General features: G+C 39.8%; 2 protein-coding genes across 5 annotated transcripts in view; one reads left to right on the top strand and one right to left on the bottom strand.

The window, feature by feature from the left end:
• The window catches only part of Pde6c (phosphodiesterase 6C), a 55,022-nt gene extending 53,692 nt beyond the window's left edge, over positions 1-1,330 (top strand). For both annotated transcript variants that reach the window (XM_036203965.1, XM_036203975.1), the window contains one exon: positions 1,085-1,330. In XM_036203965.1, coding sequence (XP_036059858.1) covers positions 1,085-1,146 — 62 coding nt within the window. In that variant the 3' untranslated portion in view covers positions 1,147-1,330. The remainder of the gene's footprint in view (positions 1-1,084) is intronic.
• A 1,268-nt stretch (positions 1,331-2,598) lies between these two features.
• Positions 2,599-24,968, bottom strand: part of LOC118576386 (protein FRA10AC1 homolog) — a 29,152-nt gene continuing 6,782 nt past the window's right edge. For all 3 annotated transcript variants that reach the window (XM_036176667.1, XM_036176657.1, XM_036176662.1), the window contains exons 5-14: positions 23,274-23,350; positions 21,946-22,029; positions 20,426-20,510; positions 18,937-18,982; positions 16,473-16,586; positions 14,632-14,674; positions 12,740-12,852; positions 9,733-9,771; positions 3,944-4,022; positions 2,599-2,921 (exon numbers count right to left, since the gene is read on the bottom strand). In XM_036176667.1, the coding sequence (XP_036032560.1) occupies positions 2,879-2,921; positions 3,944-4,022; positions 9,733-9,771; positions 12,740-12,852; positions 14,632-14,674; positions 16,473-16,586; positions 18,937-18,982; positions 20,426-20,510; positions 21,946-22,029; positions 23,274-23,350 (723 nt within the window). In that variant the 3' untranslated portion in view covers positions 2,599-2,878. The remainder of the gene's footprint in view (positions 2,922-3,943; positions 4,023-9,732; positions 9,772-12,739; positions 12,853-14,631; positions 14,675-16,472; positions 16,587-18,936; positions 18,983-20,425; positions 20,511-21,945; positions 22,030-23,273; positions 23,351-24,968) is intronic.

A 24,968-nucleotide genomic window follows, 5' to 3' on the forward strand; every position in this document is an offset into this window, starting at 1 on the left:
CACTCCAGGAAAACAGAAGAGATTTTGACTGATTTGTTCAACTTCTGCCATTACTTCGTCTCTCCTGTTAGAATGAAGAGAAATGCCTTAGGACTAAGATGTCTGATGATTCAGATACAGCCACCTTCCCCAAGTGGCTCCTATATTTGCTGTCCTCATTCTTTAATACAATTTTTTTTAATCAATTCTTTGAGAATTTCACGTATGTGCACAATGTATTGTTTTTGTTTTGACTCCAACCCCTAATTCCTCCCAGAGTGGACACAGGTCTTCTACACGTTATTTACATACATTCATTTCTAATTTCTGTCTATTACTTGGAGCGTTCTCTCCTGGGCTTCAGGTTTGGTGCCTCTACCTCAGATCCCAGCTTGTTTAATTTCACTGAAACACTGAGATGGTAACTTCATTTTACTTTGTTTTTGTTGAGTCTTACTATGTAGCCTAGGCTGTCTGAGATCTGCCTGTCTTTGCCTTCTGAGTGTACCACCTGGCTACCTATCTATCCCTCTATATATTTTTTTGAGACAAAGTCTGACCATGTAATCTTGAGTGTCCTAGAATTCATAATGGCCTCAAACTCACTGAGATCTGCCTGCCTCTGCCTCCCAAGTGCTGGCATTAAAGGCATGCGCCACCACATCTGACTCTTGAATTTTATTTTTCAATTTTTTTCCCAATTTATGTGTATGAGTATTTTGCCTGCATGTGTATGTGCACCATGTGTGTGCCTGATGTACAAAGAGGTCAGAAGAGGGTTAGGATCCCTTGGAATGGGAGTTACAGATGGTTGTAAGTCACCAACCACGTGGGTACTAGGAATCAAATCTGAGTCCCCTGCAATAGTAACAAGTGTTCTAAATGGTTGAGCCATCTCTCCAGCTCCTTGAATTTTATTTTTAAGTGAGCCAACTGTGAACAGAAAATTGGTTTTAAACAGTCAAACCCTTGGAATTGTTATAAGCTAATATTATCAATTGGTGATCTCATACAGATACCACAAGAATGTAAGAATAAAAACATTGTATCACATGACTCCTGATAATGTTTTTTTTTTTTTTTTTTTTTCCTGGTCTTTTACCAGCGGTCACAGATTCAGGAGGTGGCACCAAAGACAGAAAGTCCAAGACGTGCTTAATGTTGTAATATAATCCGACTGGTCTCTATCGCAAGTATCATCTTAGTCTCTGAGAAAAAAACCTTCCAAAGACCCTCAATGAATTCTGTCCAGTAGCCCTGGAGTAACGATGATTTCCAGAGACACTACTGTGTGACTCTCCACAGAGTATCTACTGCTGATCTGGAAACCCCATGAGCTAAATAAAGTTCAATCAAGGAACAAAATATGACCAAAAAAATGCATTTTATTCTAGTTTGTTTCAAATTAAAAATATGCTATCTTGAAATGAGTCACAAGATATATGAAGATTTATTTATATGTATGTGTCTATGTGAGTCTATGTGACGTGTGAGCCTCTGCTAGGGAAGAGGGCTTCAGATCCCCACAAACCTGAGTTACAGCAGTTGTGAGCCACCTGACCCGGGTCCTCTGAGAGAACAGCAGGTGCTAGTGACTACGGAGCCGCCTCTCAGCCTGAGGCACGGGTAGAAAGTAGCCGACTGTGTAAAGAGCCAAAGCACCAGGCAGCTGTACAGAGGTGATGTCAGACATCACCACAGACCTTACAAGATTCCTTCAAGTGTGACTCCCACTATCTGCTACTGTGCTCGATTATCTGAATTCACACACTAACTATATCACAAACTGTATTTTCATTCCAAAATACATTGCTCTACTGTAAAAGAATGTGTAGTCTTCCCAGGTACCATTTAAATTTGCAGCACTCTATTTTCTGAGGATCACTGGACGATGAATATACTTGTATTTAAGAACACTTAGCTATAGGAATTCCAGTACTAATATCAACTTTGGTGTTGGACATTTCAGATAATTTCCCTCAGAAATCAAGATTCCTTTTTACTCACTGTAAGTAATAAGCTGAAGAAACAACACCTCCAAGAAATGAGGAACTTTTACACAATATTTAACATCAGTACACATGACACTCATTTACTATTTTCTGATAGTTCAGAAAGGATTGCAAAATGACTTCCGAGAGATCTGAGCACTGTGGTTAAGAGTTTTCCTGCCTGGCCCACAGTTAGGACAAATCTCTCTTACCCGCCAGTCCCACAGTCGCTCAGACCCAACCAAGAAAGCACACAGAGACTTATATTGTTTACAAACTGTATGGCCGTGGCAGACTTCTTGTTATCTACTTCTTCTATCTTAAATTAACCCATTTCTATAAATCTATACTTTGCCACGTGGCTCGTGGCTTACCAGTACCTTACATCTTTCTTGTCATGGCGGTGGCTGGCAGTATCTCTCTCCCCAGCCTTCCTGTTCCTAGCCTCCTCCTCCTCCTCCTTGTCCCGCCTACCCTATCCTGCCTGGCTACTGGCCAATCAGCACTTTGTTTATTTTAACCAATCGGAGCAACACATTTGACATACAGAACATCCCACAGCAGAGCACAGTGCCTCATGCCTGATAGAAGCCTGGTAAGCAGTTGTAGAGTGAGTGAGTAACTACCCAGTCCAAGGAAAAACTCGGACACTGACCATTTTAAAAGCAGACAATACATAATTTATTTACACCTTAATGCCAATCACTCCCTGTGCAAATGTCACTGGAGAGCTATGGCCAAGACAGATTTGTGTATAAGCAACTGAGACAGGGAAGGAGGAAGTGTCTGAGGCAGTCCCCACCCGAGCCTCTGAAACACGCCCTGATGGCTGTCCACTCAGTGGCATGGATATGTTCACGGAGTTTCACAGCACACTACCTCACCAAGGAACGAGGCTCTCTCCCAGTTCACAGAAACAAGTCCTGAAAATAATCATCAAATTCTTCTTCCCTATTAAAAAAGGACAAACATCAATTATAATCAAGAGGCTCAAAATAATAAAAATTAAATAAATCAACAGAGTAAAAAATTAAGAGATACATTATATGAGACTAATAAAAATAAAATACTTTCATTCAGTATGATCACTCTATATACCAATATGTTTTCATAATTCAAATAATTCTGAGTTTCTAAACAATCACCTATTCTCAAAATTGTTAAAATTGGAATAGCTCACATGCTGGTACCTCTCTCAAAAACCCTCAGAGTTTTCTTTGAAATACTTTGGGAAACACCATTGCTTGCTTCTCTTTGCTTTTTTGGGTTGATTCTATACCTTCTCTGTTCACTATTTCAAATTATAACCTGCTTAAGAACTGTATGAAACAGAAACTGTGTTTAAAACAAGTTAAAGTCTTACTCCCAGGAATGTGAGGACATTTGTCAGGCCACAGTCTTTGTTAGTCTGAGACCAGTAAGTAAATATTTGTACTAGTAAAGGTTCTGGCTAACAGAAGGAACAGAACTTGGAGGATCATTACTTTGGGTATAACCTGTCAAATCCAGTGCTCAACAACCAGAGTGTCTGCAGCCAGCCTCCCAGCCAAGCAGCACAGGCTTTGCAGTCCGCAGAGAGCAAGCTAGAGAGAGTTATCTGTTGTTGGGAGGCGGAGATGAGTGTCGGCAGGGGTCCCCTACACCTGTGTAAACCTTCAAGGGCCTCCTCAGCGTGGGGCCTGAGAATGGGAACATCATGGGACAGGCTGTCCTAGATGCATTCCTCTCAGAAGGAATGCAAGCCAGAACAGAGGGTTGTCTGTTAAAATGATGCTGGGCCACTGGCTCTTTACAGTAAAGCCAAGTAAACAATGGCTGGAAATACACTTTCACGTTACCAGGGTAGGGGGTCTTTGGCACTAAACAAACATTCATAGCATGAAATATTGTCATGAACTGATATCAAGAACAGCTGTCTCCGCAGCCTCCTAAGCTGATGACAGAAGGGAGCATCTGTGAATCTCAGCACTCACTGTGACTTTTCGTCAGTCTCTGGCAGGGGACCCTTCCAGAGCTCGGATTCTGAAGCACCATCTTCCTCATCAGTGTTTCCTGCTCAAGCAGAAGAAAATGTTTTTGCTTTGTTTTTAAACATTTTAAATCATTAACCAGTACAATTAAATTAACTATGAATTTAACAGCAATTTAGCTTCAATTTCTATAATTCCCTGGAAATTTAAGTTATTCCACCAGATACAATAAAATTGAAAAATTAAACAATATGAGAAATACCAGAGTCTCAGCAAAGAGGGCACGGAGCTACTGTCTTATGAACAACTTCCTCATGTTACAGTGAAAAACAGGAGCAGCTGATCTAGTTGCTCCCTCGCTCATACAACAGAAATGAATGAAGATTCACACAGAGAACACATCTATATTAGGACCAGCACTCAAGAACAGCTCCATTAGACTTGTCATCAAAGGGGGGGTGAGTCACTTTCTGATGCAATTACATCATGGAACAGTTTGTCTGCCTGCTAATACATTATCCAATACTGAGTAAATTTTAGCTGAGTAGTAGGCGATTCATCTGAGGCCTATATTTTTATATTTTTAAAATAGGAATATATTATTTTTACTGATTTTAGAGGTAATATGTACTCACTGTCTAAAATAAAAGCCATTTGCAAATGTTTAAAGTACAGAGGAAAAGTTATCCGGAGCTTACAGGTAATACAATATTTAAGTCTGGTTGGCCCTTATAAAATCATGACACATAAGTTTACATGTATGTATGTAACATACAACTTTTTAAATAAATTGGTTTATACTGCATATTTTCTGTAACTATGAAAGATTTGAGATAGCACAGTTTTCCTTGACAATATATATATATATATATATGAATGTCATTTTTTTTAGAATTTATTTTTATTTTTAATGATGCATGTGTGTGCAGTGACTGCAGAAGCCTGAGGTGTCAAATCTCCACGGTCCTGGCAACTGAACTTGGGCCTCTGTCCAATCTATGCTTTTACCACAGAGCCATCTATCTCTCTAGCCCCCTGAAAGCTTTAAACAAACAAAAAACAAAACAAAATAAAAACAGCTATATTGAATTTGATTAACCAATCCTCAATTCCTGATTGGTGGGAAGTTAGGCTGTTTCCTTTTTAGTTTTATTGGGTGAGGGGCAGTGGTAGTGATTCCACCCAGGGTCTTAAAAATGCTGGCAAGGGCTCCCCAGTGGGCCCACAGCCCAGCCAAACTGTTCCTCTTGTTGCACTGTGTATATTTCTGTCTGCATTTATCTGAGGTGCTTATCTATTCCAAATAAAATAGCAAATTCCTAAAGCAGCATCCCTGGCCACCAGACGCGAGTTCTAAAGCAGTTACAGGGCTGGGCTTCCTCCAGAAGAGAGGCCACTCAGTTCGCACTCTTCTGAACAATGTCTGGCAAAGCATGATTTTTACAACATGTCTGACAAATGTTTTTTCACACAGAGGCTTAGTCGCTCATGTGCTCTTTACAGACCTTAACTTACAAGACTGCGATGGTTAAGAGACACTAAGTCAAGAACGACATTGTAAAAGAGAGTCCCCTTGTAGGAGTGAACACTGGAGTTCTGACCGAACTCACACTTGGCTGCCAGTACAGAATGTCCCTGGTTCAGCACAGCACAAAAATAAAGCAGCATTGATCTGCCACGGTGGTTCTAGCCTTGTACCTGCTGGACTCCGATCCCTGAATCAATGTGGATGCCTGAACTTTGATCCTAACTGAATCTGTTGTGGCACCAATTGTAACAAATAGCAGGGGGAGGGTGCTGTCTAATGAGCTATGTACCCATGATGATGCAACTATGAAGTCTTGGAGGGAGATTCCTGTCCTGTGACAGCCATCACTACAGTTCCCAGTGTCCTGAACTGGAAACACAAGAAGAAAGAATAAAATCTCCCACTCAGCGAGCTAAGAAAGGACAGAAAATCCGACTGTGCCCAATAAAAGCATCTCTCTGGCACTACTGTTAAGATGTCAGAGAATAGAACCTACATGGCCTTTAGAACCTAGCAGCTCATTTTCAAGTCTTACACTATAAACTGCTCCGTTGGTTACTCTTGTTCCCTTCCAGGAATACGTTCCACAAGTCAGCTTTCCCACACCAATTTCCTTTGTATGGAGTGTCTTTGCCTATGTGTGTGGTGTGTATAGGTTTCTGTGTGTGTGTGTGTGTGTGTGTGTGTGTTCAGAGGTTAGCTTCCAGTGCTGTTCCTTAGGTGTTGTCCACCTTGTTTTAAGAAAGGGCCTTTTGGCTGGGCGGTGGTAGCGCACGCCTTTAATTCCAGCACTCGGGAGGCAGAGGCAGGTGGATCTCTGTGAGTTCAAGGCCAGCCTGGTCTACAGTGCGAGATCCAGGAAAGGTGCAAAGCTACACGAGAAACCCTGTCTCAAAAAACAAAAAACAAACAAACAAACAACAACAACAACAACAAAAAAAAAAAAAGGGAAGGACCTTTCACTGGCCCTGAACTTACTAAGCAGGTAAAGCTGGCTGATAAGGACCCAGAGATCTGCCTGTCTCTACCTCCCTAGCACTAGGGTTGAAAGTGTGTGGTACCACACCTGGACCATTTCTTTTTACACTTGTTTATGTATACACACATGCAGGTGTGCACATGCAGGACACAGTATGGAGATCAGACAACAAGCTGCTCTTTCCCACCACCATGTGGATTCCAGGGATTAAACCTGGCAAGTTTGGTGGCAAGTGCCTTTACCCACCGAGTTGACCTTAGCCAGGTTTTGAAAGTGGGTTCTGAGGACTGAATTCAGTTTCTCTTGTTTCATGGAAGCCCTGTACCAACTGGACTACTGACCCAGTCCTGTACATCAGTTTTCTGATACCAGATAATGCAATTTTACTTTTAAAAAGTTAAATGACCTTAAAATAAATCCCATTGAGAGAGTAGCCATTGAAAAAGTGCCCAAAGCTGGGCGGTGGTGGCGCACGTCTTTAATCCCAGCACTCGGGAGGCAGAAGCAGGTGAATCTCTGTGAGTTTGAGACCAGTCTGATCTACAAAGTGAGATCCAGGACAGGCTCCAAAAGTTACACAGAAAAACTCTGTCTCAAAAAGAAAAAGTGCCCGAATTGCCTCAAATCTGTAGGACCAGACAAATGATCTGTAAAGTCCCTTCCACCCTATGAATCTAAAGTTCCTGCTTCGCTGAGGGTGACAGCCACTACAGACACTGGCACATCTACAACCAACCACAAGGGGGACAGAGTACTGCTGAGGAATGACACGCAGAGTGTTAATACACCGCGAGGCATCTTCCTGCACTACTGTGAGTCTCTGCGGTAAGTATGGGCAAGAGCTGGAATAACCTGTAGTTCTCTTTTTTCTTCACATTTAGTGTGTGTGTGTGTGTATGTGTGTGTGTGTGTGTGTGTGTGTGTGTGTAAATGCCACAGGTGCATGTGTGCAGGTCAGAGGACATGTGAGTTCCAAGGATCGAACCCAGGTCATCAGGCTTGGCAGCAAGTCTTTATTTGCTGAGCCACAACCTATTGCTCTATTGGTCTCTGCGGGTCTTTTCATCCAACTCTACCTACAAAATGAACCCGTTCATTGTAACACTTCTGATAACAAGCAGTGTGCAATCTGTCTTCCGAGACAGCTCACTTCCTCTATTCTTTTTGTCAGATAGTTCCAAGTGACAATTTTCCTTAAACTAAGACAAAAATATGTTTTCAGACCATTTTTATCCATAGACTCTAATTCTGTGAACCAGTCACCATAAATCAATCTCCCATATAGTAACAGCCTCCAAACACCTCCAATTTCTATGTCCTCATCTTGCCCCTGGCCTCCTCTTGCTCCTTCACCTTTCTCCAAACGAAACATCTGTAATTGTGCTAACATCCTTCCCACAGCACAGCTACAGTCCCAACACCCTGGCTGCTCCGTGTCTGATCTGTTCAAGCCTTTGATGTTCTCCTTAGTGCATAGTGTTCCAATGTTTTGGGTTTTCCTGCATGCTTGCATTTTGTGGATATTATATGATAACTAAAAACTCGCTCCACTGAAGAAATGGTGAATGTCTGCAATAACTATAATAAATGGACAGGTTTTAACTTTTGGTCTGATCAATTCTAGAGAGCAAATACAGACTCTGTTTGATGTCTGGCATTTTTCTTGCCGCTGGCATTGCAACAGAACTACAGGTTATCAAGGACTTCCTTTGTGTGCGGCACAGGTCTTATGTGGGTGTCTTCTCTTTTGGCAGGAATTCAGTGAAGCTGGCCTGTTTACACACCCATTCTACAAAAGACGTAAGACTTAAATCAATCATTTAAGACAGATCTATCTGTCTGTCTGTCTATCTATCTATCTAATCTGTCAAAATTGTAATATAAATCACAGGTCTACATCTGACTCACTAGTAACGAAGTTATTGATAGGTAGAACAAAAAGGCTGTGTTGGGGACTATAAACTTGTATCTAACCCTATCTTTGACATTAACTACTTGGCCTTGAGTAATTTCCTTGAGTTCTCTGGTTCTCAGGGGATCAACTGAATAGCCTAGAGCTTAACTTACCACAAATGGATATCCTCTAACTGGGCACAGTGGCATGTGCCTGTAATTCTAGAAATTTGGGGGACTGAGACAGAAGGATTATGAATTCAAGAATAGCTTGATTTTTCTCAAAATAAATATACACTAAAAATTTTAAGCAATAAAAAATAAACATTTTTAAAATGGCGGGCAAGGGGCAACACTGGAGAGATGGCTCAGTGGTGAAGAGTGGGTGCTGCTCTTTCAGAGGAGCTAAGTTTGGCCTAGCAACCACACTGAGCAGCTCACAACCGTCCAGAACTCCAGCCCCAAGGGGCCAATGCCCTCTTCTGCACTTCAATGGTGCCTGCTCTCAGGTGGATATACTCACCCACATAACTTAAAAATAATAAAGATAAACCTTTACAATTTAAAACATAAAAGTACTTTTCCCTATCACAGACAGAGGTTACAAGAAAACAACCCTACAGACGCGTGCCCCCTTCTACAATCCTACAGGAGAGTCTTCTCTCCAAGCTGCCGAGGAAGCTAAATAAGCACCGAGGTCTCTCCCATCTCACAAGCGCCCGTCCTTCTGCTGGCAGCTTCGTGCCTGGCTTTGGTGATGGGGAGGGCAGTGACAGCGCTGCCTGCGGCTGCCTTTGCAGTCATGTGACTCCATCTCTACACTGCCATTCTACCTTGTTTCCCACTACTCCTGCATCACTAATTTTAAAACATCCTTTTACGTCTTTTGTAAGTCACTGTGAACACTTTGGGAGTATTTTATGGGAAATTTAGGATTTGTAGCAATCACTGGGTAAATCACTGCTTTAATATTGGAGAAAACAGGACGAAAGCACCACTCACAGCAACGGCTTCTCCCCATCCAAACCACCACAGAGCCACTCAGACTCACGTAAATGGCGTGTTCTCCTTAAATCTTAACTGCCTTTCCTTTCCCATTCCACCCTTATCCCTATTTCTCTTCCTGTGCTCTAAACAGTGTGAGATCGAAATGTTTATGCACGATTATTTACTGAAAAAAGATTCTGATGCTTTCCATAATTAAAATAAAAAACTTTTAATTATTTTAACTGAAAAGTAAATATTCCCTTTTTGTCCTTTATGATTCTTCTCATGTTATATAAAAATAAATGTAATTCACATCAAAGCAGGATACAAATAAATAAAAAACCCAAATTACAAATGCTTTGAATCGACATATTTCCATTTGAGAAAGAAATGCTTGATACTTACTGTTTCTAGAATCTTCTGACTCTTTTGAGGATGAATGTCCTGAAAGGAAAACAGCATTATTTTACCAAGCATCATCTTTGGGTGGTGTTGACAGTTGTAGCTAAAACCATAAATTCTTCCCAAATTTGGTTTTCTTATGTGCAAAAAAATAACAACAATAAATAATAAAAAAATAAAAAGCCCTTTACTACTTTCTAATCTTTCAGGTCCTTTGATTTTATCTCCTCAATTAAAATGTTAGGTCCTTTTAGATAAAGATCATCATACAGCATGGGATAGCTAACATAAAACTTAAAAACTAACAGCCTAGGAAAAGTCTCACATGGCTTAAAAACACTTCACAGGTTGCAAAGTAGTAGTAGTAGTAGTAATAGTAATAATAATAATAATAGTAATAATAATAGTAATAATAATAATAATAATAATTTTTTTCTTTGTGGAGATGTTCAGTCCTTCCACTGAACAGTGTACAAATATTCATTTCCACAGATTTTTTCCAAGGTCACAGACAAGTAGAAAGGGGAGGTGGTGAAGGATTAGCGCTCCTTCTGTTCGGCATGCTAAGCAAGTGCTCTACCACTGAACCACATCCCCAGCTAGCCTTGTCCACAGTGGCTAGTAAGATAACTTTTCAGCAGTACTTATTGAGGAAGACAAGAAGGGAAAGATCTATTGTGTGTGTGTGTGTGTGTGTGTGTTTATTTCTTGTTTTTTTGAGACAGGGTTTCTCTGTGTAACCCTGGCTGTTCTAGAACTTGGTCTGTAGACCAGGCTGGCCTCAAACTCACAGAGATTCACCTGCCTCTGCCTCCTGAGCGCTGGGATTAAAGGTGTGGGCCACCACCGCCTGGTTGTATATATTTTAAATTCTCACTCTCCAGAGCCCTCTGGGAGACATTTCTGGAGGGTGATGAAATAAAAGCATAGGTGACAGAATGACACCCCGACAAAACTGGAGGGGCTAAGAAACCCAAGAACTAGTCTTTCAGAGGAAGTGTAGGGTGAAGACATGGAAATGTGTTCAATGGGTTTAAAAAAAAGAAGTGGTAAAGTTAGGCTTTCTCTGCAGGCCTGCTGACATCCATAGAACCAACGGGAAGTGTCGGTCGGGGCTGCGTCAAGAGAAAGCTGCTAGCAATCACATCATCTGAAATGTGGAGAGCTGCTGCAGGTAGGGTGGGCTCCTCTTCCCTGAGATGCTGAGGCGAAGTCAGAACAACCACGAGCCATGGTGCAGACCCTTTTGCACACTTCTCACAGGGGTCTCAGACAGTGAGTTCAGACCAATGGACAGCTGACCACAACACTGCTGGCCAGAGCACTGGAGTTTGAAAAGCAAAACTTCCAGAACACCATCCTGATTAGGACTCTTGGACTGTTTTCTGGAGTTCCTTCAACTATGAATTCACTGATGCACTCACTCACCTAACATCTACTAAGTGCCTATGGTGTTAGCAACTGGAGATGAGTTAACAGCCACGCAAGCCCTTCTCTCACAGAAAATGGATTATTTCAAGGGTCCCAGCATTTCTAAACAAGTGCAGGGTGCTCTGAGAACGCATAACAGGGATCTAATCTAGTCTGGGGAAGTGACATAGACAGTATTGAGAAGGAAGGGCCTTTCCGACTGAGCTAGCTGAACTGAAACGTGAAGGGTGAGGTGGCTGAGAGAAGGGAAATGGGGAGAGACAATCTTGAATCTTTGGCGAGTGAATCTCTATGTAAGGATTTTATTCTTCCTGATTTGCAAAAGTAACTGTTTTTTACACACAAGTTGTTGATTTCTTAGTTTCCTCTCCACACTTTCATTCGCCCAATTGGCATTCAGTGTCCACCCAGCCATTCACTTACTAACTCTCTCTATGATGGTAACATGAAGCGATAAAGTATACAGTCTCACCTAAGCGGGGAAAGGACGGCTAGGTTTGGATAAAACCAGCAGTGCCAACAGTCTGTTGTGTTCATTTGTTGTTGTTTAATTATTATTAAAGTTTATGCCAAATTAAGGAGGTCTAGGCAGAGATGAGCTCTTCCTTAATTTAGAATAAGCCATGATTACATGATATGATTACAGTAAGAAGGTAACAATGTTATTAATGCAGTAATGAATATAACCATATTTTCAAATGGTGTATTACTATATTAGCATAAATAAAAAATTTAAGCTCAAATGAGATTTTCACATTTATTAATTGAGATTTACTGTGGAGTTAGGAAATAATTAAGACATAAAAAGGCTTTCAGCTTCAAATGCCAACTCTCACTAAACAACACTTCTCTCTAAATAACAGTTCTACTAACCATCCACTCCTACTACATACTACACACACAAGAAGGAAGAAATGCAGTTAAGAATGCACCTTAGCCAACTATCTTCCTGTCGAGAGCAAGGGAGCCCTCTCCTGTCCAAATCTTATATTAACACTAGCTTAAATTTCACTGAATCTTTCATTGCCCACCTGGTTTTAAGTTTAATTCAGTACAAGTTAAAGCCAATTGACTATTGGTGATGAAAAAGTAACTAGAAGTAACCTTTATAACAGCTAATTGCATGGCAGGCATTAGTCAAATTGCTTAATAAATTATCTCACTATTTCTATCCTGAACGACAGGTACCACATCATGATTTTAGACTGAATGACAGACTATAAAGCTGCTTTATGGTTCTGAGTGCCCTCACATTCTCATCTGACTCTTCTCAGGCCTGACAAATACGGAGGTGGGTGTTCACATCACCCCACATACATGGAGAAAGCAAGCTCGAGAGAGGCGGTGTCTTACCCACGTAAGAAGGCTTGCATACGGCGGGAACTGACACTACTTGCAATATTGTATGATATTACTGTACCTGTGCAAAAGGAATCAAACCCAGCTGCTCTTAAAACGCTGTAAGTGACTGTAAATTCACATCTGAATTCTCCACCACTTTCCTCTCACTTGCACCCACCAGCGAGACTCTGACCCACATGCTGCAGGCTGCATTTCACGCTGCTCTTAAACCTCTTACCTTCGTCCTCCCCCTTGGAAGCCTCCGAAGATGGTCTGCATTTCTTAGGCGGTGAATCGTCACATGCAATCTTGGTTTTAGCCTTTCTTTTTTTTGACTTGATTTCTTTTCTCCTTTGTGTTAAACAATGTAATATTGAAGTTAATTTTTTCAACTGGTTTTATAAAAAAATAAAATCCAATGATTACAAAAGTTAAAGTACATATAACTTATATAATAAAGAAACTTGAATGAGTACGCAGTATTTTAGGTCAATATACAAATTAAGATAATTCTGTAAGATAATAAAGCCTAATAAGCAGAGACAAAGAACCATTCTGTAAGTTCTCCACACAAACAAATAAGACAGAGTTTGCCTCAGCTCTTTCCCAGCACATATCCACCGAGCACTGAGAAAGCGTGAGCAAGAGGCAATGCTGTGATGCTTCTGAGCCACAGTGAGAGGACACTCTCCTCTCAGAATAAAGACTACAGTAAGAGTGTCTTGGGATGGAAACAGAAAGTGCTCATTTTTAATTGCCATCTCGCCATTAGACAGCTTGTAAGCTATTTTCTTATTGCTCTGGCGTTACCTCTTCTAGGCCACATTTACTATTTGGTCAGTACAACAGGTGAAAAGCAATTAACTTTAACTGCGTAAGAAGAGAAACAGCAGAAAACAGCTCTCAAGTATTTGCTCAACAGACTTCTGATTAAGACATCCATGCTGATGCTATCACGCTGTCACAGCAGGTCATCAAAGGGGAATCACCAAACACCTTCAGTCTCATCATCGCTGACACAAAGAGGAAATTAAGGTTGGGGCTGGCTATTCAAGTAACATACAAAGTCCTGCTGACGTTAAAAATGTATGACTTATGTGTAGCAGCTAAAACACTATGTAGACATGCTTATTATAAGACTGATTTTAAGCCAGGTATGGTGGCATATACCTACAGCCCCAGGACACAAGAGTCTGAGACAGGAGAGTCACAAATTTGAGGGTAGCCTCAGATACATTATGAATTGAAGGCCAGCCTGCCTCAAAAACAAAACAAAACAAAAAGCCAACAAAACAACAATAAAGAAATAACAACAATATGAAACCAATAAAACCAAGGCCAGTGATCTCCTATGTACTGCATGGTACAGGCCAGTACTCCTCCTAACTCACTCAACACTGCAGACACATTTCAGGTGACTTAATAGGAGCCTGATTTTACCAATGTCATTTGTATCCTTGAGAGACTCCATTTAAAAGTCTGTTTAAAAGTAACAAGAGGGACTGGAGAAATAGTTCAGTGAGTAAGAGAGTCTGCAGTGCAAACCTGATGATTTGAATTTGACTCCCAAGAATCCACGTAAACATCAAGTGTGACCATGCTCATCAATAATCGTGGAGCTTAGGGGTAGGAAGGTTGAGACCAGAGACAGGAGAATTGCTGCTTGCCAGCCAGACTAGTCAAAAATGGTAATCTCCAGGTTCAGTGAAAGACCTTGTCTTAAATGAGTAATGCTGAGAAAATCAGAGAGTATAACACTCAATGCCCTCCTCTGGCTTCAGAATACACACACGCACACACTCATGCATGTACTTTCAAAGTCCTAAGAACCATTCTGTATAGTCTGCTTTATAACTTCATTTCTAAGAATATCACAGTGTTTGGCCATTGGCTCCAAACTAACAACTCTCCTAAAGGGCATCTATTGCCCTGTATAGACATTCACATATAAAATTACTTGGGTAGATCAGTGCAGAGTGAATGTCCAATTCCATGGATCACACAATAATGTTCTATTTTCTAAACAATAAATGAAATCCACTTTCCAAACTGAGATTTAGACAGTACAATAAAATGAGTATGGTCTAAGTTACTAAACATTTAACATACTATTTTAAAACCAAAAATTACCTGTGATGAAAATTTAATTTAAAGGAACATTCTTGGCATAATCCTAAAAAAGAAAAAGTATCACTGAGCTTCTGAATCTGTGGAACTATATTGTTACTCAATTTTAGTTATAATTTATCACAATCTGTATACCCCTCACTATATTCAGGAAATAATATGAAGAAAATAATCTAATATCACACATAAACATTATATTAAAATGTTTGAGGATTGAAATATTTTACCAATACTTTGTTTTTAAATTTTTTCACACAATGTATTTTGGTCCTATTCTTCCCCCCCTCAATTCCTCCAAGATAACCCCTCCCCACCCACCTCATTTCATATTCTTTCTCTCTTTAGAAAAAAAGGATGACTCACTGAAGAAAAATGATTTTCCCTTCCCAGCAGCTATCCATTACAAATAGCACCCACCTCCCCTTCTGGCCCATGCTGGGCCCCTGCCCCCAACTCTGGCAGACTTTCACTGCTCAGGTGTAGGCCACACCAGTCAACAGAACAGGTGAGGGACCACCTGCAAGCTGAACTGCCCCCCCCCCCCCATTCGGCTCTCAAGTACAAACAGCTTCTTGGTTGTTAGGGTTAGCACTTTGTACCCACTTCCCCTTAGTGCTGCTGGGCTTCTGTCTGGTTTGAATCTGCAGGTCTTGTGAGTGCTGTCTCAGTCTCTGTGAGTTCACACGTGTATCCGCCCTGTTGTGTCTGGAGAACACTGTTTTAAAGGGACTTTGGAAAAAGTGTCATCCATTGTGTCTCACAGGCAGAAGCAGTATCTAATATCAAAGATCCCTCCTAATATAATAACAATGATGTAATAATAATAGAATGGTGCTGTGGTCAGCTTTTTGCAGTGAGAGACAATGACTCTAGACACTCACAACTGGCCAAAGTGCTCAGAATAAGTGGCTATTGATGCTCAGCTCTAAATAGGATACCTATATTACCCCCACCTCAAGACTCAGGGAACATCTCCAACAAGAAAGCAGAAAAAAACGTGAGAGCCAGAGGCTGCGGGGTCTGCTGTCACGCTGTCCTCTGAGCATGACATGGCTACCACACCCTTGAGCCTCAGCAGTTGTGATGACTTGAATAAATCTTGCACACGATCAGCTCATGAGCACTCCATCACGAGGCCCTGTACCTTCCATAGGGTCTCTTCAGTGCTAAGTGTGGCCCACGCTCCTGTACATAATCCCCACCGTGCGCTGGAAGTAACCCTAATTACACTCATTGGGTCAACAAGAAACAAAAGAAAACAAAAACAAAACCCATGAAAGAGGAGGACTCATGAAGAAGAAAGGGGTCAGCTGGTATGTGAGGGATAAGAGAGTGAATGGTTTGAGTGTGATAAAATGTATTATTATACACAGGCATGAACATGTCATAGTGAAACCTATTATTAAGTAAAATCAATACATGGTAAGTAAAACCCCTTTCCAAAGGATTCTTTCCTAAAAGTTTCACTCACTGTCAAAGAGCAAAGTGATTTACTGTTAACACCACATACAGCCTCACATTCAGCCCTAAGGTTCACACCGCCTTTCCTGACACTGTCAGACACATCATCTAGTGACACCTCATGCCTGTGACATCTTCACTCTACAGGTTATCAGCTGGAAATGTGACATTACAATTGTTTTCTCAAAGTGCTACCATAATGTTAAAACTTTTAGGCTCAAAATTTCTTTGAGGTTTGGTGAAACTACAGAGAAAAAGAATACTTTCAGGAAAATGCACTGAATCTTTTAAAACTGAACTGTAAACAGTCTATACATTTTTCAATTCTAAATTGAAGAAGAACTTGGAGGAAATCAACCATCTCTCCACTAGGCTCCACTTACTCAATTTAACAAGTGCGTTTCTCTTTTCACCGTGCTCAACATAGCCGAAGTTCACTTCCCAGCTCTTCAAGCCTTCTTTTTCATCACAACACTTATTCCCACAACAAAACTGACCTGCCAGAGGGAAGGAATTATCATCAGCCATGACACATGACATGACTTGCCTATAAGCCTATTACCTCTAAAACTTTCTTTTAAAAATTGTAAAATAAATAATAATACATACAATAGTAGAATGCAAAATAAATATTTTAAAAATATATAAGTTGTAATACAAGCTCATTATTAAAAATAATTGACCATAAAAACTACAGTATCATATATCTAAGTATGAAATCAAAAAGATGATTTGTTTTTTTCTCTTTGGCAATGGGAGCTGAATCCAGGGTCTCTTGCATGTAAGCATATACTTTATCACAAAGCCACATCCCAGCTCTTTCTTTTTTTTCCCTTGCTTTCATGCTTGCTACATTGCCTAGGCTGGCCTAGAACTTGTTCTATATGTCAAAACTGAACTTAAAGATATCCTGTCTCAACCCCCAATGGTAACTGGACCACCAGCCTGTGCCACCAGTCCTGGCTAAAGAGCCGAACTCTTAAAAAATAACAGTCACAGAATTCCTGATTATAAACTGTTTATTTAAGTTGAATTTTGTGAGTCCATATTAGAGTACCTTACACTGTGGAAAGTGAAAACATTAAGTGTACTCATTAAAACCTTGAAAGGAGAAATCATCTCCTCAAAATATATGTTCTTAGATGTGAGTCCTTACAGTCTTTAATTGCAATATTAAAATTAATGTTTTCAAGTGTTATTATACCATTTACTTAAAGTTCCAGCAAAAATGTTAATGAAAAGCATTTTAAAAACTGAAACCTGATATTCTAAATTTTACCATCTCACTGCTCTATTATATATTAAAAACTTCTAAACCAGGACAAAAACTGATGATTTAGAGGTGAATGGACAACTCAAAATTATCTATTTTGGCAGATTTATACAAAGAACAATTTCCACAACAATAATTTACACTAAGAGTAACAAATAGAAACCACAAAATGCTTTTCATAAAATGCAGAAGACTGCCAAAATGAATCTGTAACATTAGCACCCAAAAGGCTAATTCAAAACTCAGTCTTCTGAAACAAGATCTATTGCATATAGCCCAGACTAACCTAAGACTTACTATGTAGCAGAGGATGGACAACCTTAAAACACATTTTTACATTTATTTATTTATTTATTTGTTTGTTTGTTTATTTATTTATTTATTTCGTGTGTGTGTGTGTGTGTGTGTGTGTGTGTGTGTGTCTGTGTGCGTGTGTGTACATGCCATGCAATGGCATATGGAAGGAAGTCACAGGATGACTTTAAAATGTGTTCCAAATGAAGAGCTAATTAAACATGCACATTTAGTATGTGTAGTAATGACTGTTAAACAGCAACCACATTCTATCTTAACAGCAATAGCTTGCTATCCATCCCAACTAGACCTACATTCACTTAGGAACTTAGAGAAGGCCATCAACTGCCCATCAAAGGCAGTTTTATATACTCTACTAAAAATTCTATGTGACAAAATTAACAGTTTTATTAGTGAAAGACATTTCAGGATCTCTCATTATTTTAGGTAAAAATACAAAATAAAATGTGACCTTAAGAAAACTTACACTGCATTATTTTTAAACGTTTATTTAGTAATGTGTGTGTGTGTGTGTGTGTGTGTGTGTGTGTGCATGTGGAGGTCAGAGGACAACTTGGTTGAGTCTGTTCTCTCCTTCCACCCTAGGTTTCAGGGACTGAACTGAACTTACTAGTCTGGAGTGGCAAGTATCTTTCCCCACTGACCACTAACTGAGCTGCTCTCAATTCACTGTTTCTCCTTCTTCTAGAGAAAACATCCCTGTCGTTTATAGATGTGCACCCCAGGCATGCCTGGTGCCTGCAGAGGTCACAAGAGGGCTTCCGATCCCCTGGACAACAGCGCTCTTGACTGCCCTGAATGTTTCATCTTCTGATATTAGCCTTAATATTTGGGCTCAACACAAAACTAATCTGTACAAAACTTCTCCTGGTTCACATGTGATATTTAGTTTCTATTTTCAAAATGTTGATTCTGGGGGCGGGGGGGGGGGGGGGAGTAGAGTACTACCAATATTTTATCATAATAATTGGTAATCAAGCACTCACTTGTTCCCTGTTATTAAATCTTGAATTCTCATAACATTTCCTACATATCCTCAAATATTCTAAACATCAAATTCAAAAGGAAAAGTCATGAAAGTATTAAATTCTGATCTTTGCTAATAATGTATTTATGAGAAATATATTTCCTCTAATTTTATCTTTATAGATAATAATTTTCTGTTTATGACAGGAAAAATCTCACCCAATTATTTCAATTCTATATGACAAAATAAGCTGTATTCTATTAAAAAGTAATTTTAAAAAAATGAAAGTTACCTTTTCCTGAAATTACTTCTTTTTCTATTCGCCACCTGAATCCAAACTGGTATGAAAATAAATGGAAGTACAAAATTTAAATTACATATATATTCACATCAAATATAAAGCCAAGGATGATGACATTTTCAGCCTGAAAAACAAAACTAATCCTCAGTGTAATGGCTTTTTTTTTCTTTTTACAGGAATTTGAAAATACCTCTGAACAATTACCAACCTCTGTTAAAAACGACTTTTAAAATACCCTAAAAGTTACAGGCGTCAAGGCAGGAAAATACCTACATTTGTGTCATATGCCATGGTACACGATACTGAAAAGGGGTTGTGGTTATGGCAAAGGACAGCACTTCAATATGTTCATAACCCTGTAGAATCATGGCACTAAAAAAGAATCTAGGGGCTTGAGAGATGGCTTAGTGCTTAAGAGCACTGGATGCTATTACAGAGAACAAGGTTCAACTCCCAGTACCCATGTGGTGGCTCATAATTGCTTGCAACTCCCATTCAGGGGATCTGACATCTCTGGCCTCCACAGGCACAGCATACATGTTACTAGCAAGAGTTTCCCAAACCTTTTCTTTTGTTCATTAATCTATTTAACAAATATACTAATTAAGCACTCATTTAATCACAGCTGCTGAGAGTTCAAGAGCTATGCAACAGCATTCACAACTAATGTGCAAGAAGTGAGAAACCTCTGGGCTCCAGCAACCACATAGATTCACAGGATTATTATGCAAAGTAATTATTGCTACTATCTGTACAGACCTAGAAAACAACTCACAAACTAAAACCACTAAAGAGATCAAACTAAATGAAAAAGAAATCCTTAGCATTTCTTTTAAGGTAGCTGTTTATAAATAGAGTGTTTTCTTAGTAGAACAGAAATATGCACGACCCATACACACATTCCTTCTTTTCACATTTCCAACTGAGACCATCCTTTCCTGGATTACCATTTCTAGTTCCTGTAGAAGTTGAGCTAGGAATAAAAATAGCTTTAATATTAACTAAAGATGTAAAGCAGGATTGGGAATCTGCAACTACTAATTAGCACCAACTGAAAGTTAATTATACCAAACTAGAAATGTTTATGTAACAGAAGTACATCTGCCACTCCATAATTGGCAATCAATCAAACCATTCATTTCAAACATGATCTGTGAAATGAGACATCATTCTACAGTGCTTAAGTCACTAGAGGCTCAAGATGAGAGCCTGGATGGACCAGTTGCTAGCTGTGTATAAATTTAGACTTTTTATGGCTGATCTCACAAACAAAAAGCACCCCATCCTTCATAAATTCCATAGACCCTTTGTAAGCCCTATGACTGCAGAAGTTAAGCAGTCAAAATGATATTCCAAAGTGCAAGAAAAAAGATTCAAATCAGTGCCATGAAAGAATAATGTGGGTCATGGTGGTTAATAAAAATTAATGCTCTACTTGAACATTTAGAGCTCCAGCTATATAAATATTCATAGGGCATACCTTATTTTCTTTGTATCTACTGAGATCGGCTATGCAGTATTCCTTGAATAATTTATCATAGTATTTCTTTGCAAGTCTCTTCTCCCTAAATCCATAAAGAGTATGCATTATACATTTAAAAATTCAACTACAGTTTGTTACTTTGAAGCGTTATCAAATAGGTAACATAAATGATGTAAATATTAATGTTAAAAGAGGCCTAATAAAGACAGATGTGCTGACTATCTGGAGATGAAATGTTAATGGTGTCTCTATCAGAAACTGAAGAAATGAGAAATAGAATTACTCTTCATTTATTACTCTTTGTGATGTCTGGACTTGAAAACCACTTTCATGATTCTTTTTCCCAAAATATTCAAAACATTTTATAAGAAACATACAATAGCTAATTATAAGACAACAAACAATAGAATGTCTGAAGATGAGGTCAAACAATTAGAAGCTAATTAAAACTGCCTAAGATTAGCCAAGGAAGCAAACCAAAATCAAGAGTCCTAAATGTAAGTTGTTCTAACCTTGATTCAGAAGCTGTTCTATAAAGAGCTGAATGCCATGGATAAGACACCAGTGACCAGTGCTGGAGGGATGCCTCAGTGATTGAGAACATGTGCTGTTCTTCAGGAGACCTCAGTTCAGTTCCCAGCACCCATGCTGGGTGGCTCACAACCATCTGTAATTCCAGATCCAGGAATCAGGTGCCCTCTTCTGGCCTCCACGGGTTCCCACATACAGGTGGTATATACACACACAGACACATACTCACACATGTAAATAAAAATAGTAACATCTTCAATAAATGATAATAAAGGAGAAAACAGAATAAGAAAGACAAAACTAAAACATCTGCTTCATCAGAGGCAATTATGACGATATTTTATTTGTACTGAAATGTGATTTTATTTGTATGTTAATAAAGTTGCCTGGGGGTCAGAGCTAACAGCAAGCCATAGCAGAAGCCAGGCGGTGGTGGCACACACCTTTAATCCCAATCACATGACAGGCAGATCTCTGTGTGTTCAAGGATACAGCCAGCATGGAGACACACGCCTTTAATCTCAATACCAACCATAGAGACCTGGAGGTCTGTATAGACAGGAGGTGATGAGGAGGTCATGTGGTTGGGTTTACAACCAATGAGAAGGCAGAACAGAAAGTCAATAAAAAGATACACAGGAAGTAGGTCTCTTTCTAAAGGGAAGGAGGACAGCGGCAGCGAAGGGTAAGAAAGGTTTTTTTTTTTTTTAGTATCAGCTCTTAGCTACTGCTCTGACCTCTTGGGCTTTTAACTCTGCATTTGGCTCTGTGTTTCTTATTTAATAAGACTGTTACATCTACAGCTAATGGCTGAAATTTCCAGGCCATCAGACAGGCAAGACAGTTTAACAAGTGAAGTGTCCTGCCACCAACGCTGATGACCTGAGTTGAACTCTGGGAGCCACAGAGAAAGAAGAGAACCAACTCTTCAAGTTGTCCTTTGACCTCTACGTACACACAAACTAAATAAAATGTAATAAAGTTACCAAGTCATAGCTTCTTCATCCTCCTCGTTCCATAGGAACCTATGGTTTTCTCGTATAACATCCAGGTCTGTCTTATCATTCTCCCTAGAAAATAATTTTAATTGAGTATAAAAATAAATTAGTCAGATTTAGATTAAACAGTGCTGAAAATTTTGAAAACTTGAATAAAATATAAATTAAAAAGTACATTTCTATTTGGAAATTTTTATTTAAAACGATTTCAGTATTTTCAGAAGCTATTTTGGGAAAAGAACAAGAAAGGAGCAAGTTCAGTAGAGAAACAAGTTCTTTCACTTCTAAGGTGGCCTAACTAGACACATGGTGCTATGTTGCCGAAGCAAGGATGAGGAAGCTGAATGGACTCTGAGTGAGAAAATGAGAATGGAAATGTTTCAGAAGAGACCCAAGTAAGTAACTCTCAATAATGTGCAATGGCACATCATTTCAGCAGCTTCCTAGGAAGACCAGCAGAGGAGGGGGAGAAATGAAGGTGCTCAGTTTGGAAGCAGAGTAAACTTTTGAGCAGTATGGGCTCAGTGGACAGGGGAGATGAAATTGGGATCACTAAGACAGTGCGCTAAAGTCTTTAGGGCCCTACCTACTCAAAAATTACACAGAGGGAAATTCATGCCAGACCAAGAGCTGGAGGAACACAGGAAGAATTTTCATGTGTGGGAAATTCCAAAGTGAAGTTTTTGTTTGCCTTACTTTATTAATGTTTTTACTTTTTGAGATTATGAGTAGAATTACATCACTTCTAATCTTCCCTTTCCCGACTCCAGCCCCTCTCACATACCCTCCCCACTGCTCTCATTCAAATCCATGGCCACTTTTTCAATTGTTAGGCACACACACACACACACACACACACACACACACACACACACGTGAATGTATGTAATTATTGGTTGCTTCCCTCCTTTGGAAACTTGCATGGCTCCTTCTGCTACCATGGAAGCGAGGCTTAGGAAGGAAGCTTTCAGATCCTTTTCTGGATCATATGTCCTAAGAATCTTGTATTTTCAGCAGTAGGGACTTATCTTCAACCAAGAGCAACAGCAATAGCCTACAGTGTTTGGAGAGTCTTTTGGACATTGCCTTATTTTTGCAAAAGCAATCCTGATACTACAGTTTAAACATGCCATTGTTTCAAAGATCCTTGTCAACAAGACACAAGAGTATTTCTCACACATACTGTTATTTCCCGCATCATATCAGCTCAACAGTGAGGAAGCTACCTGAAGCCTGCTGCCAAGGAACATGTAACAGAGATCCTAGAAAACCATCCACACTTGCCCTACATCCCATGTAAACTTCACAATACTTACCCCAGGCGCTTAAAGTCCTCCCTTTTGCCACCATAGTACAAAATATAGTCATTTACAAATTTTGTGTGCCTTTGATACTGAAATGCAAAACATTAAGGATTTTTATAACTATTCAAGAGTTGTTCCATTGCAATATATTACTAAATGAAAAGAAAGTACGGTATGAGTCTGTCTAGCATTTTTAAATGTGTAAATCATGACAGACAACTGTATGGTAGACTTTTACTTTCTGCTTGAAAACATTTCAAGTACATATTATTTGTAATGTTTGGAATCTTCATGCATACATTATTCTTGTGATAAAAGTGTCCAACCATCAGGGGGAAGAGGAAGCTTTCTGTTCTGTTTCTAGACTGCACACAACCTCATTCTCTCATCCAGTCTAATAATATTACAAATAAAGAAATTGTGGCTTCTAAATTACAGGGGAAAAGTAGAATTTAATGTTCATTATTACACAATGTAATAGTTAATTATAAAGCATATAAAATAAGGTGTAACGTTCATAAAATTAAGTGCCACCAAAATTAAGGTTTCAAAAGCAAACAAAAATCAGAAGGGCAGACATGGTGGCTGACACCCATAATGCCAGCATTCAGGAGGCTGGGGCTGCAGGAGCAGCAAGAGCTCCGGCCTGCGCCACAGAGTGAGACATCGTCTCAAGAAGAAAAGAGAGGAAATAAATCAATCACGGTAAGTTTTTTTTTTTTTTTAACTTTAATATTCAAAGAATCCACAAAATCATTTTATTTCCATGCACTATAACAAGATATGTGAACATTTAATGTTTATTTTTAAAACCTTGGCAACACTCTCCACACTCAAGCAAGTGCAAACTGAGCTGTCTCAACTTCTGTGATCACATGCTTAAGGACACAGTGATTTCACTGATCAGAATGTATTCTCTAATCAGAATACTTAATCAGAGCATGAAATTGAGGGGGGAAAGCCCAAATACCTCAAGGCCTGGGTTCAAATTCTTCAACTACCACTAAATGGGCATCTATTAGAGCAGCTAATTTGTTCCATAAAGAGCTAGGGGACCAATTTTGCAGGCTTTGCAACCTCATGTCTCTGCTGTCACTGCTCAGCTCTGCTAGTGTAACATACGGCAGTGAGAGGTAACAAGCAGGGCCGTGGTCAGCACAACTTCTCCTCAGCAAACATGTCAGCGGAGCTTAGCTTCCAAGGCGTTCTCCTCCCGATTCCTGACACTAACAGCTCCAATTTGGGGCATTATATATAAATACTAATACAAGCTTGCGAAAGGTGGTGACTGACAGGAACACCAGGATTGTCCTTATTTTGAACTACATTCCCTAAGCTTTCTTTTTGCCTCATCTACCCCACATTTGGAGATGAGGCTAGCAACTTGGAAACACTAATAAGCACAGACTGAAACAATTACAACAGCCTGCTCTCCCTCACCAACAGCCTGCTCTCCCTCACCAACAGCCTGATCTCCCTAACAACCTGTTCTCCCTCACCAACAGCCTGCTCTCCCTCACCAACAGCCTCTCTCCCTCACCCAGAGCCTGATCTCCCTAACAACCTGTTCTCCCTCACCAACAGCCTGCTATCCCTCACCAACAGCCTGATCTCCCTCACCAACAGCCTGCTCTTCCTCACCAACAGCCTGCTCTCCCTCACCCAGAGCCTGCTCTCCCTCACCCAGAGCCTGATCTCCCTCACCCA

Source organism: Onychomys torridus, chromosome 1 (genome assembly GCF_903995425.1).
Source record: "Onychomys torridus chromosome 1, mOncTor1.1, whole genome shotgun sequence".
NCBI classification, from domain to species: domain Eukaryota; kingdom Metazoa; phylum Chordata; class Mammalia; order Rodentia; family Cricetidae; genus Onychomys; species Onychomys torridus.